Source organism: Lissotriton vulgaris, chromosome 10 (genome assembly GCF_964263255.1).
Source record: "Lissotriton vulgaris chromosome 10, aLisVul1.2, whole genome shotgun sequence".
NCBI lineage: Eukaryota > Metazoa > Chordata > Amphibia > Caudata > Salamandridae > Lissotriton > Lissotriton vulgaris.
Window position 1 is genome coordinate 99151528 of NC_141698.1, and position 15192 is coordinate 99166719.

The following is a 15192-nucleotide window of genomic DNA, read 5'->3' on the forward strand; positions in this document are numbered from 1 at the left end:
TTTGGACTGATGCAAGAGAGTGTTGAGAGGGTGAGATGAGAAGACAGGCCTACTACAAAGTTATAGGGGGGACTTCATTAGGCAGGGATAGTGGAGGTTGCTGGATTAAGTCGATGATCTGGGTTGGATCTTGCTGGCTACACAGTTGTTTGCAGAGCGTGCGGGAAGATCAGGGCAAACGTGTGATCAGGGCAAACGTGTTACCTTTTTAAAGCAAAACCAAACCATCAAACCTACCTTGCCAGAAGGAGAGAAAGATGACGGCTTTGATAGTGAGGAACTTGAGGACGGGCTCAAAGGGCCGGAGAAGTTCTTTGGTTGCAAAGTAGAACAGAAAGAGAGCATATAATGACAGGCTGACCGAAAAGTTGTAGATGATTGTGATGTAGAGATATCCGCTCTGAACGCTGAGGAAAGAAGAATGTTCATCAGTTCTAGTGGCAGACACACTCCAGTCTCCAACTTAGTAAAACACACTCTGAATCATTTACAAAACACTACCCTGAGCCATTGTTAAACTAGAATCTGAATCATCAGTAAAATACAGTCATAGATCAAAGATAAAATACTGCCCTGGATCATCAACAAACTATTGACCAGGATCATTAATAAGAAACAGCCCTGGCAGGGGCCTATCTACCATGGATGGAGCAGGTGCAGTGGCACCGGAGCCCACTGAACCCTGATCATTTTTAGGTCTCGCTTGTCGATGCGCATGCGCATCGAGCAAGGCGAGAGTATTGGGACTTATCTACTCTTTATCCACACTGCAAGGAATCGTGGCGATTCCTTGCAGTGCCCGTGACTTTTAAGCTCAATGCGCATGCGCATTGAGCTTAAAAGCGCGTGCACGTCCGTCTTTGTTTACCCGCTCCGCCCCCTCCCCTTCCCGCCGTGTCGCATTTCTCCTCCCCTCTCCCCTCTCTTCCCTCCGTCTTGTTTTTCTCCCAATGCTGTGAAAAGCACGCGTTAAACTTGGGGCACACCAATATTAAACCTGTTCTCATGTTTTGCAATTTTTACATTTCGTCACATTGTCCGTTTTGTTTTTCGTGATGTTCTTGCACAATATCCAGTTGTCCCAGCCAAAGTAAGCAAAATGTTTGTATGTCTTATGCGTACAAGTTAATGTTATTTGTAGTTAACTCGATGAATAATATGCTTTACACTTGCTTAATGAGGGCATTTTTAATTGCGAGGTGAATGGCGTTCTTGGCAGTGTTCGTGTCATCTAGTTTATTTTGTGGGTTTACCTGAAGGGAGCTAAAATATCCACATACTTGGGTGAGAGGACGTTTAGTTAGCGCTGAGTGGTTTGGCATGAGATTTGAGCTTGATGAGCAAGTGTCTACAACTACATTTTTTTTTACTTACTTACAACTACATGGCCGTGCGTGTTCTTGCCGCCTTTCAGTAGCAGCAGCAGCCGCGTAATGTGGTTGTAGTTCCCCACCCACCTGCAATGCTGGGAACTGCAGCTCGGTTTACATGTGAGCAGCGGCGCGCGGGGCTGCAGCTCGGTGCACGCGGCTGGAGAGGCGCAAGGCCCGTCCCTAACGCTCAGAAAAACAGGAAACTGACGTCTACTCGTGTTCACGCCTTTGGTCCATGTACTTTGTAGCTACGCCTGCGTATGCAGCACCTCTTGATTGTCTCGTTTTGTATTACGGAGAACAAGCCTTGCGCTCTTAGGTGTAGGGCTGTCCACGTTTCATTCTACTTCTTTCTTTGTTGCGGTAAAGTGTTTTGGAAAACTGTAAGATGAAAAGGCAGTAGTGACCAGGATCTCTATTTTCTAATGAGCTGACGAGAACAAAAGGGCGTTTTTCATTAAATGGACTGTAAAATGAAAGCACCCTGATACCTTTTGTGATAGACTGAGGGTTCTATTAATTATTGGCTTCAGATTGCGGCAGCGGAAGCACTTTTAAACGGTCGTTACCACCGGGCAGATAGGACTGCTAAAGTTTCGCAAGCTTCTCGCTATACTTTGCTACAAAGGCATTGGAAAGAACATTTGAATGTCGTTGTTGTTTTTGGTGGTTTTGTCTTAATCAGAAAAATCTTTATTTTGGCGCTGACATGATCAACCAGTGACAACTCCAAGTTTTATGGAGTCAATTAGTACTATTTTTGTGCCACCATTCATCACTTTTTTGAATAATTGCTTTGGTAATTGAAGTATAAATCTGTGTTCGGAATTGATGGTCTTTAGAATGCAAATGGGTCTGCTGGAACCCTAACAACCCCAGGACAGCGTCCCCGCGGGGCGTATTTAAGTTCGGGTTCACACTGCTCTGTTTACTCTTGCTTTGGCAGCTCACCGCGGCGCCCTGCTGCCAGCCTTTCTCTGCGCTCTGAAAACAGGCACGTTGCTGACATGGCGGTCATCGATCGCCCTCCGTGGGGCAGGCTCCGCCCACAGCACTGCTCACAGACAGGAGGCGCTGGGGTCTGCGCCGACTGTGATAAAACACCCATGCCCATAAAACTCGGCTCTTTCTTCAAGGCCTAGTTGCAGAAAACAAAGGAACATGCAAAAAGAAACTTTTATCGTTAACTTCTTCAAATTATAGTAAGATTTCAATAACCCCATCTTGTATTCCTCGCTGTGTGCCTCACATTTAGGACAAATACATGCATATATATTTCAAGGGGCCGCAATCGCAACCCCTCAACCCCTCACCCTCAACCCCTCACCCACCCTCAACCCCTCCCCCTCAACCCCTCCCCCTCACTCACCCTCAACCCCTCACCCTCACTCACCCTCAACCCCTCACCCTCAACCCCTCACCCTCAACCCCTCACCCTCAACCACTCACCCTCAACCCCTCACTCACCCTCACTCACCCTCCCTCACTCACCCTCCCTCACTCACCCTCCCTCACTCACCCTCCCTCCCTCACCCTCCCTCACCCTCCCTCACCCTCACTCACCCTCACTCACCCTCAACCCCTCACTCACCCTCACTCATCCTCACTCACCCTCAACCCCTCACCCTCACCCTCACCCACCCTCAACCCCTCACCCTAACTCACCCTCACCCTCACTCACCCTCACTCTCACTCTCACTCACCCTCACTCTCACTCACCCTCAACCCCTCACTCACCCTCAACCCCTCACTCACCCTCACTCACCCTCACCCTCACTCACCCTCAACCCCTCACCCTCACACAGTGCAATAGGTCTCGGAGCATTTGAGTTAGAGCTTTTAGAATTGTTTATGGCTTTTTTTATTTGTAATTCTTTAGCATTGGCTACAGGAAACAAAAATGCTAAAGATTTACAAAAAAACCCCATAAACAATTCTAAAAGCACTAACTCTAATGCTGCGAGACCTATTGCATTTCCTCACTCACCCTCAACCCCTCACCCTCACTCACCCTCACTCACCCTCACCCTCACTTACCCTCAACCCTTCACCCTCAACCCCTCACTCACCCTCACTCACCCTCAACCCCTCACCTACCCTCACCCTCAACCCCTCACCCTAACTCACACTCACCCTCACTCACCCTCACTCACCCTCACTCACCCTCACTCACCCTCACTCACCCTCACTCACCCTCACTCACCCTCACTCACCCTCACTCACCCTCACTCACCCTCACTCACCCTCACTCACTCACCCTCACTCACCCTCACTCACCCTCACCCTCACTCTCACTCACCCTCACTCTCACTCACCCTCACTCTCACTCACCCTCACTCACCCTCACTCACACAGTGCAATAGGTCTCGGAGCATTTGAGTTAGAGCTTTTAGATTTGTTTATGGCTTTTTTTATTTGTAATTCTTTAGCATTGGCTACAGGAAACAAAAATGCTAAAGATTTACAAAAAAACCCATAAACAATTCTAAAAGCACTAACTCTAATGCTGCGAGACCTATTGCATTTCCAATGCTTGTTGTGTTTTATTACCCTCCGAAGCAGTCAAGGGGGTCATTTTCCTTGTGTGCACCCACGCGGAGGGTATCTAAGCTATGCTACTGAGTCCTTGATCATCAATAAAATACTGCCCTAAAGGAGCAATAAACTATTTCCCTGGATAATGAACAAAATACAGCCCTGGATCAATGATTAACTATTTCCCAGGATCATCAGAAATGAGGTATTGGCATCCATTAGGTTTTCTTCTTTCATGCTTCAATGCAGTGCCTTGAAGCACTCACTACCAAGGTGTGGATTTTGGTCTGCCTTTCCTACTAATGTAAAGGACACCATATTTCAGTACAGAAACTCAATTGTTCAAGGAGGTACAATCTCAGATTTTAGAATACAGGAAGCAATATCCAAATACATCCCATCCTCTCTCCTCACACACAAGCCACTGTAGCCCAGTTCTTACTTGAAGTCGCCATCATGATACTTATTAAAAGCCTGGAGGACAATGGTAACAACAGCCATGATTGGTTTCACAATGCAGAACTGCAGCGTCGCCTGTGGGAAAAGGTGGACACACACTATGTCAAAAACTGCTTAACATAATTAAAAAACATAAAATGGATTAACATAATAGGGAAAATGCAGCATAAAAATGCAATTGTAGTAGTCAAGCAGAACTCCAAGACACAAACGCACAATCAAACAGGTGTGAACCTTGAGCCAACTCTGGAAACGAAAAACAATTGGTATCTTTCATTTAAAACTTAACAGATAGGGTGAGAAAATGGCTTGTTAGTTAGGGAGGATGTTAGTCCTTCTCAAGCAAGTCCAAATTTTTGTTGGGTCCACCACACAAGTTAAAAAAGCCTGGTACCCTCAACACCTGGCAGCTGTTGCACAAAGCAGGCAGACTTAACTTAAAGAAAAATGTTTAAAGTATTTAGCAGTGTCAAAACAATTGAAAATTAAAACACAACACAATAAAAATTCAACAAACGATTTCTAAAAATAGAGACACATGCAATAGGAAAAATGACAACATATCCACTAAAATGCAAACAGGGAAACTCAAGATATTAATTTTTAAAGTTTTATGGCAAAAAGTGCTATGAAAAAGTAAAGCGTCAATCAGAAGTAACTGTTGGTGGTTGACTCGGACCGAGGCGCAATTTCAGGCTTACTGCAATGTTGCCGAGGCCAGATACATACAGCAAATCGTCCCTGTCAACTATTTTACCTTTCTACTTAGTTTCTGAAATGGAAGTAAAAACCATCCAGTAGAGCAAGGTTGGGGGACGTCCTCTCTAAATCGAATAGTTATTGGAAGAAGTTCGGCTGAAGCCATTGGCTTTGGTGGAAAAAGTGCAGATTGGGAAAATGTAAATTTTGCACCACTGAAATCTTCTCGCTGGTAGTACATTTTTCGAGCCTTCACCCAGCCAAGATTTCTACCTTCAGACTCGGGGCCTATTTTTAAGTTTGGAAGATGGGTACTTAACAATAAAAGTGATGGATTCCCAGTCTTCCTTATTACAAGTGCCACAGGATATATTACACTTTAAAAAAGGCGGACAGATATTCGTCACATTTTTTATGTGATTGGTAGTTGATAGGGTACTTAGGCATTTTTACAATGTAGGTGCGGGTAGTGCATAGGGGTAATAAAGAGTTTTTATTGTTCAGGGATGGGTAGTCTACAGGGGTAATGACCAATTTCTAGGGGTCACCATGCTCCACACCTGGAAGACACAGCGCTGACAGACACAAACAAATGCACAATTTTATCTGCCATCTGGCTATAGGCACAGATGATTCGGTGGCCCAATAGGTAGTACAGTGGCGTGGTGCCCATTGCGTGGTAAGAGACGGAGCCACTGAGTATTTTAAAAACATGGTGACAGCTGCAGGATTCTAGTCCCTTTTTACTCAAGGAACTTCTGCTCACTTTTTTCTATGTTTAGAGTGTGACAAAAGGGAGACGCCTCCACCAACCTGTATATAGTGCTAATATACAACATTTAGGGTCAGACTACACTAACTTGTAGTACATCAACCCCTCCCACGCTCATGAGCCACGGTTCTCGTGTGCTCAACATGACCGTTAAAACGCTTGCACGCTCGGCAGATTCCCCTGCTGTCCGAACGATCTAATGAAACGGGTGTGGTCATGACGAGCTCAGCTCGTCATGAGCACACGACCATCGTGGCTCATGACGAGCTCAGCTCGTCATGAGCACCGGGGCGCTGTGCGTGGCCCCCCCTCCCCCCAGCACGGCAGGGGTATATGCCCAGCAGCCAAGGAGTTAAAGTGCATCGGGTGGGCGAACACTCTCTCACTGGTGTGCAGTGATTCACGCTTGAGCATCAATCATTGCAGTGTATCTCACAAACCTCACTGATACACACCTTTGTCATGTCTGTTGTATCTAAAGATGCAGAGGAAGCTTGTTTCCTTGCATCATGCAGCATGTTACTGTGCGAAATGTACAGAATGTATACACCATACATATGTCAGTCTGTCTTATGTGCACCTGAATAAAACCTCATTTATACTAATGAAATTATTATTGTTTTTGTTTCTCCTGATGGACCAAACCACATTGCCTGGGATGACTAAAAAGGCATTAATACACACCACAAATACCTTGGGACAGGGAAGTAAGTAAACCTGGAATTATGTGTTGTAATACATGATTGTCACCTGACTGACATCACAAGACTTTCATTCAAAAAACAACAGCAGACCCACAAGCACTAGACCAGGGCATACACTTAAGGGAAGCCATGATGAAAGCCCGGGACCTTTCTTAAGCCATTCAGAGGGCTGAAACATGTAGACATACACACTTTGAAAGACAGAGATCTATCATTCGAGACAGGATGTTTACCTTTCACTATTAGTGGAGTTGGGGATTAGGCTAAATTTCCCCCACCAAACATGAAGCAGTGTAATGGCCTGTTTCCAGAATGGCCTATGCCAACCTGGCCACCACCAGGACATGCGCAATTAATTTGCATCTGTGTGTGGGTCAAAGGGTATTTTTTTCACTGTGCTCTCATGCATCTCTTGCATCTCCCAACAGAATCACTAAAGGTTGGAGAGGGAGCGACACCTTCAGGCTAACGGCTAGGGCGTTTGACCTCGGACCTGGGTTAGAGTCTCGGTAACGACGCTGAACATCCTGTGATTCTGGGCAAATCACTTAATCTCCCCGTGCCTAACAAAAATGAATGTGTGTCCTCATGTAACGTAACTGGTGCTATGTAAAGAGCTCTGATACCAGATTCGGTTGCGGGTCAAGTTTGCGCTATATAAAACCCTGCAAACAAAAAAAACGTCTGAATAAAAGGGCTGGAGCACCTCAAGTGTTGGAATGTGCCTATTTTTGCCACCATTTTGCTAGCACATATCTGGGCAACCAAGAATTGCATGTAGCTGTGTTGGAGATAGGTACCAACCAGTACGTCATTTATATGCATTTTCTTTTTCCGAAGTGTAAATGGAAGACTTTGCAGCCCTGTGCCATATCCTCTTCTAGGCCTCATGTCATATCTCACACCCCACGTCCCTCTCCCAATAGGACATATAAATATATATATGTTTGGACTTTGGGCCAAAGTCTAATAATGCCCTTTGTAGCTTGGTGATCCCCTTTCAACATAGCCTAGGCTTAAAAATATTCTTTTAGTGGAGTCCTCTCTCAATAGGCTCTTTCGTTGAATTTTTGGCCAAGATCACTTGCTTTCATCCTTGGCCTGAAAGAGGCACTCTCAAGTACTATAGTGATGTAAGAACAATCCACTCTATTGAAGACCTGCTCTACATCTAGTGAGAGAAAGACCATTGGTGTGTGGGTTTGCTTGGCAGCTTCAATACGTGCGATAGTCAAGCTAATAACCCTAGGGTGGTGATATTTTACAAATCCCACTTGCTGTGGGGCTATCAGTCTGGAGGCAGGGCACCAACACCGAAGTATCAATATTCAGGTCAGTGTTGACAACGCTATTGTATGGTTGACATAGAGTCAGGTCCTTTCTCAACTTCAGGAGAAACGTGATTTGGGGTTAGAGCATTGTGTCCATGAAAAAGCCATGGTCCAGTATGTAATTGAAGGCCTTGGTCAATGGATCTGCCTAGAGATTGGTGAAGGCTTTGTAGAAGAAGTTGGGTAGCCGTCAGGTCCTGGTGCCGTACGGCCTGGCAATCTACGGCACTAAGGCATAATTCACTGTGATTTCCTCCTTCACTATGAGGAGGTCTTCCCTGGCCACTGGCTAATGGTAGTCGGTGAGATACCGGCCTGTCTGGGAACATTACCTCCCCTGTGATGAGGGTTTCCAAGGAAGATGGTGAAGACCTTTAAAATATTTGATGTGGAGGAGTGCAGAATGCCCTGCCTTCTTGAAATCGTGAATGTGATTCCTCTTGCGGGTCTATATGGACTTATAGGCTAATAAACGGTCCACTTCATTCCCTCTTTCATAACAGCATTGCTTTATGTACAATAGGTTTATAGAAGCATCTTGCTCCATTTCTTCCCATACTTTGCGCAAAGTCCGTTGAGTGCGGAAAGAGGTGTTTTGTCTGTGTTGGGGTTCTAAATGGTGTAATGCTCCGTCCAATTCATGTCTCTTTATTTCCTAGTCTCAAATGTTGCATGGTGGGAGATAAGATCCCCTCTGATTGCTGCCTAAGCAGCGTCCCACATCATGCAATAAGATACCTGCTAACAGTCAACTAGGTCCTGAAGAATCGCTAATCAATCTTCACAGTAGCGAGAAACATGTTGACCGGACTATAAATTTCTAGATGATAGCTGGAAACATTATTTTCCACCACTCTCCTCTAGAATAACCGTTTTTAACTAACGCAGTGGCCCTTATGAATAAAGTGTTCCCGGTACCACTAGCTTTATTTTAATTTCCCATACCACATCACGTCTACCCTCTAGTTCTGGCCCCCACCCGCACTTCATCCATAGGGCTGTTGGAAAAAGATCTCCGCCAAAGAGCCCCTCTATGAGGTGTTGCCCGTGGGTATTGCACCGCCGACCCAACGAGGAGCAGGCCCAAATGATGAAGCATGACACCTGAAAGGGTGTGTGAGGGCATTAAATCCACAAAATGGATTCCCAGGGCTACCGTTTGGTTACCCTGCCATAAATCATCTGCATCTCAGACTGTAACATTTCTTTCTTTCCCTCAGGAACAACACAATAACTTTTGTTTAGATTTACTAGTTGGGCACGTCGTGTTTGGACCTTCTGCTCAGCTAGAGCAGTAATAGCCCATCACTCCTTTCTTTGATACCAAACCCTAACCTCCCCATTGTCCTTCTTCTGGAAGTAGTGCTCTAAAGCTTCATGTATGCAGGCTCTCACCACAGTATGTCTCAATGTAATTTCGCTCATCAGCCATGGCTTGCATGTTTGGGGGTAGGGTTCCACTGTGTCTAGGTGAAACCGCACCGATGAGTGGTCTGTGTCAAAGTGGATTATCTGAGGTTGTAGGTCTCTGAATGTGAGAAAAAGTCTGTGTGTGTGTGTATGTGTAAGATATATGCACATTTGAGTAGAAGGCGAAGTCGCTTTCCCCCTGGTATTGAACACTCTAAATATATTCAAGGTTAAGTTATGGTAGGCCTTGAATGAGAGACGGGGGCTCTTGGACAAGTCTGGTGGGCTCGGTGTCTGTCCTCATCAGGGTGGAGGACCGCATTAAAGTCACATCCTATAATGATGTTGCCTTTGGCCAGGTGGGCTGCATTCTGACAGCATAAAAATTGCCTTTGTCCTCATTAGGTGCATAAAGGGTATATGTAGTTAGTCGGAGGCCTACTAATCTGACCCTAGTACATATCCATCACCTCCTTCTAAATCGAAAGATAATCCTATCCTTATGTGTCTTGTCATGTTTGTTCCATGAAATTGGGATATAAACCTGTAGGCGGGTAGTCTGGGTATTTCCTGGGAGAGGAGGTGTGCCGACTGGAAGGAGGGCTGTGTCCACATCTTTCAGTTTACGTCACTGTAACAATGAACTCCGATTCACTGGGGAGTTGAGGTCTTGGATATTTAACACCTTGGCTGCTTGAGATATTGGTTTGCTGTGCTGCATCATAATAGAAATGGGTGCGTTCATGACGAGCTCAGCTCGTCATGAGCACAGAAATGGGGTTAACCCCTTCCATGCTGATGACGAACCCCAGCCGTCATGCACTACGGTGCTCGTGTGCTGAATACGGCTGGGGTTCGTCACGGCCCGCCCCTGTTCGTGTTGTTTACAGGACACGAGGTGAATCGCGGCCGCATGGAAGGGGTTAAAGAGACAATCATGACATCTGTCAGAGCTGTGTAGAATGCCTCCAGAGGAATGATAGGGGAACCAAGATGGTAACGAGGAGCACCCTCCCACCTTTGCCCCAGTGCAAGGTCGACTTGATGTTTGTGCTTCATGCAAGATGATCAGAAGGATTGAACCAATAATCCAGTAGCTAGCAAACAAGTATGTACTCGGAGAATAACAGGTGGTATAATGAGAGCTAAACAAAAGAAGAACTGAAACCATAGTAACTGGTAAATCAACTAAATAAATCATTATGCAGTCTTAAATTCCAGACTTCAAGAACGTCTGGCTTATAGAGATGTGAGGAGTTAGCACTGAATGATCATGAGGGAGCCCACAACATTCCAACGCTAGTTTCTTCATGAGCCCGGCACACATCGCTGGTGCATTTGACGTCAGTCGAGGTGTGATCGCTGACCACAATGAGTAAAGAAGGCCATCCCAAGGGAAGGGGTGGTCCTGAGGATGACCACAAAAGCTTGCCGGCCTCCACGCATCAGTGTGATGGGCAGTGTGGTAAAGTGCAGTTGACTAGTCATTCTCCGAGGTGGCCATGTGGTTCTGCTGGTCTCTCATATGCTGTAATCATTTCAGTTCTCTGCAGGCTTTATTCCGGTTGGGTGTGCACCAAGCACCTCTGCTATCCTCCCCAGTTGGTGAATCATTCATTGGTTCCCTAGGGGGTTGCCAGCACTAAAAGGGTATATGCAGCAGCCACCTCTCGGATACCAAGTTGCCTGCCATTAATGGTGAACAAAAGGTGATGGGGAAACCCCCACCTATAAGGAATGCTTTCCATTAAATATGAATAGGCGAAAGGATAACCCCCCCCCCCACCTCTTAAGACATTTTCTCGCAGCAATGGTGTGTGGGGACCTGTGCAAACTCTGTGTGTTGTTCCTGAGTGGATGGCGACAGATCTTCAAATAGTATTAACGCAGAGTACCAGGTAATTGGTTCCTGATAAGCAGCCAGGATGATCGCTTCTTTATCTTTGAAGAAATGTACTCTAGTAAGGACATCTGGGGTCAGATTTCTCCATTGCTGGAATGTTTAAAGTACCCTAAGGGTGCAATCGAGGCATATTGGTTCAGTGTGCGAGTCTTGCAGGATGTGGCTGATCAAGGGCTGGACACAGTCTTCCAATTCCTCATCAGGTATACCCCCACAGGAATACCCATGACTCATATTGTTTTTCTAGGAATGATTTAAAAAGACCTCAATTTTATCCACTAGATCTTTGTGATGCGTTTCCATGGTGGCCTTTCCTTGGGCAGGGTCATCTGGTCATGGGCCACTGTTACTGCGTTTTCACTACAGGTTTTGGCTTTTTGAAAGAGATCACTTTATTGAGGTCTTGGTGCCAAGCTGTCATGTCCTTCGCAGAATTCCATCAGCCGCTCGTGGTGGTTGGCTTTGGTCGCAGCACCTCTATGCCTGGATCAGGAGTGTCTAAGATCATTTTGACCATTTGGAGATTCTAGGGGCCTCGCACCCTTGGGTGTTTTTGTGGTTTTGTGCTTGGAGCATATCCTTGATTCAGGGCATAGTTCCTGATTTTGCTATTGATGCTGCCATTAAAATCAGGAGCTTAATATAGCAATACAAAGTTCACTCTGGGACTGTGTTGCTGGGAGGCAGAAGCCAGTGAGAGAATGTATGAGAGGTGAGGCTGAGCAAAGCAACACAGGGGCTCCCCAAAGATCATTGCTTAGAGGTTGAGGGGCCATAGAAAACCGCGTGCAATATAAATGTCAGAGAAACACGATAGACCATAGCCTTCTTTCATAACACCATTAGAAAATGAGAGGGAGTCGACATGTTCCAGTATGACCATTTTCCATCCTCCACTAAATGATGCTGTTTTATGGGCTGGTTTCCAAAACTAGCATTTGGGTGCCAGACTGGATGCCAGAGAGCAGCTGTGGATGTCTGCACCGGTAAAATGTTGCAGGAGTCTGAGCAGTAGAGAAGGCAAAAGGTGTCAACAAAGCAGCGGTCCGAAGAGTCTTTGTTTATGGAGGGCCTGGGCAGAAAGTGGGTGGCGGGTCCACCAGCATCACCCCGGGGGTGGGAGGTGTGACTAGTCAGTGTGCCTGCTGCGTGGATGGGAGAGGTCCAGACCAGCCCGGGTCCCCATTTTGTGGTCTATGTGGCCAACCGGACCTCGTCGTACCGCTACTCCCCAGCGGTCCGTCTCCACGGGACACCCACGCAGTGGCACAACAAACAATCAGCCTCGAAGATTTGTTATTCAGTATTTCTTTTTATTATTCCATTTTCTTTAGTGAACGCCACATATTTATGTGGCACAAATCCAAACCAAGTAAAGATCAACGTGTTTCAGCTGATGCCTTCTACTGAGTCTTTAGTGAACGCCACATATTTATGTGGCACAAATCCAAACCAAGTAAAGATCAACGTGTTTCAGCTGATGCCTTCTACTGGGTCTATATATATTAATGCGCATACAGGGGGAAGGGGAGAACAGAACACAGGTTATTTAATAGGATAACCTGTGTAACACATTTCCTGACGCTAATAACACATAACTAAAAGATCACAAGTGTTGGATCGGACACCCTCAACATTGGACTGATAAATGCCCACTATAGATAAATATTAAAACTGAGAAGTATTGTTTCTTACAAGGGGTGAGTGACATGAGACGTGTTCATCTCATGATGTTACCACCCTAATAAGCTACTGCCACAAAACCACAAAATCAGATCCTGAAGATAAGGCAGCAGAGTGGTTCTTCATTCAGCATAAATCTTTAATGTGGTCTTTGGACCCCTTGGTAAATAACCGTTAGCTGTGCCTTAGCAGAAGCTTTAATCAATTATAAATACTAAAGAAAGTTCTTGCAAGAAGCATTCACCACACTCCACTCTTCTTTAACAGAGAAGGCCCTGGGCTTACGAAGAATCCCACCTACAGGAGGAGAGCTGTGGGAGCAGTCGCGTCACTTCGGCTTACGAACATTAAAACACCAAAGTCCACTGGCAAGTCTTTCAGTTGACAGGGCCTTCAAGGAGTGGTTCTGGGCGAACAAGAAAAGACGAGTTGAAAGTTTATACAGATGACGAAAAATCCAAGAATATCTGAAAGGGCGAATGTGAAAATCTCATCTGAGGGGGTAGAGAGGACAAACAGGGCCCATTACACAACTCTAATCAATCCGGCTACAATCCAGATGAAGGAAAAGTGTATAATTATAAAACTAGAAGGAACAAAGAATGACACCAACGCAATATCTGGTTTAATTTTTTTGAGTTGAATCAAAAGAGGGAGAAGGAAGAATTCGTAATCCTTTCAGCTTCCTTGTTCATAATCAAAAAAATCAAAGTGGGGAAGGATCACTTGTCCTGAGTAACCAGGGTTTTGTTCTTATTCGTTCTGGTACCGATAAAAAAACCCTCATTCACGTACTTAAGCTCGAATGGCGTTATATCTTGATTCTCCGCCTTTCTTTGGTTTCTAGCTACGCGACAGCATCATCATTGGGTTAATTTGTGCGCTTCCTCCACCTGGAGGTGAACCGCTGGTTAGTACAGTAGTGATTTAGTGATGAAAAAGGATTAGTGCATGAGGGAAAGGTTCTTGCTAAAAAAGCCTGGGTAACCAAAAAGAATGCAATTTTAGTAGGTCTGGTATCAGGCTTGTTAAAAATATATTTTTGTGCGTAGGAAGGAACTTCCGCACTGTTTAGAGTCCATAAAAAGGTTGACATGTTTCAGCCTTGGTCTGCCCAGAGGGGGTCAAGTAGGCTTTCTTCAGGACCTAGAAACTAGTGGAAATGAAAAAACGAAAAAAACTATTTTTTGTGAGGGTTGGTCTAGGTATATTGTCCTGACCTATATCAAGGTCTATGAGTACCTTGTCGGAGTTTATTCTTAACTTAGTCAGGCTGCCAGAAAGCAGGGGTGGGGAAACCTGCTCTTGCGCAGTAGTGCACCACTTGTGCTTACTCTGTCCTTCTGGACCCGCGCAAGAGCAGGTTTCCCCCCCTTTCTGGCAGCCTGACGAAGTTTAGGGAAGACATGACTTAGCATTTCGGGCTGGACTGTTCCCAGGAGGCACAGGGTCAGACTGATTTGCATTTGGCCATGTCTGAACTGGAGTGGTGGAGTGACTAAAAAATGATGATGGATTAAACCCAGATCATTTGACTGGGGGTGAGTGCTTGATTTGCTCAAACACTCCATCCATCGTCCCCTTTGGTATCGCTTTGTGAAGGATAACAGCAACCACAGACTGCATTCTGTTAGAGAATATGAACTGGTAGAGTCGGCTCTTAAGATGAGGCTTCATTTACAGCCTAAGCGTCGAAATTCTATGCTTCATTGGTCCAGCCCTGAATTCAATATTATCTTTTGACGCGGGGCGGCCAATTGGTCTTTCATGTCCAGGTCAATTTCTCCGGTGACTATGGGGTCTTGCTAATGGACGGTATTGAGTTTAAGAGAGTGGGCCAGCTCCATCCATCTAAGGAACATGGCAACCAAATGTTATCTAATGTTTTATTTATGTGCATTGCCTTTTGTTTGCAGAGCTTCTTGGCCTTAACTGAAACCTAACCAAAAGCAGAAAGAGCAGAGCGAAACAAAGGACTTGAAATATGGAATCTGAAGGCGAAACAGACGAGTTGGACCCATTCAACGTGCATTTACTACACACCCAGCTTGTCATTTCACAATACTTTGATATGGGTTCTCCTCTGGCCAGCCTGACTTTTGTCGATAGCATGAAGCTTCAGAGAGTTCAATGCATTTGCAGGTGAGGTATTGATTTTAGTGCTGATTAACCTTGGGGCTCAGAGCCGAGTACAAAGGATGAAAGGTGATAAAGGAAAAAACATGTTTGTTAATGTCATCGATTGTGCTACTGCCATTCTTCTAAAAGGACCAGACAACAATGTGGCTGGATGACGGGCCACCAAGAACCCAAAGTTAAAAAA

At 45.5% G+C, this 15192-nt stretch overlaps 1 protein-coding gene across 3 annotated transcripts in view; it reads right to left on the reverse strand.

Annotated features, from left to right (window-relative positions):
* Positions 1-15192, reverse strand: part of TMEM184A (transmembrane protein 184A) — a 162775-nt gene that overhangs the window by 26462 nt on the left and 121121 nt on the right. For all 3 annotated transcript variants that reach the window (XM_086940608.1, XM_086940606.1, XM_086940607.1), the window contains exons 6-7: positions 4351-4442; positions 238-407 (exon numbers count right to left, since the gene is read on the reverse strand). In XM_086940608.1, coding sequence (XP_086796734.1) covers positions 238-407; positions 4351-4442 — 262 coding nt within the window. The remainder of the gene's footprint in view (positions 1-237; positions 408-4350; positions 4443-15192) is intronic.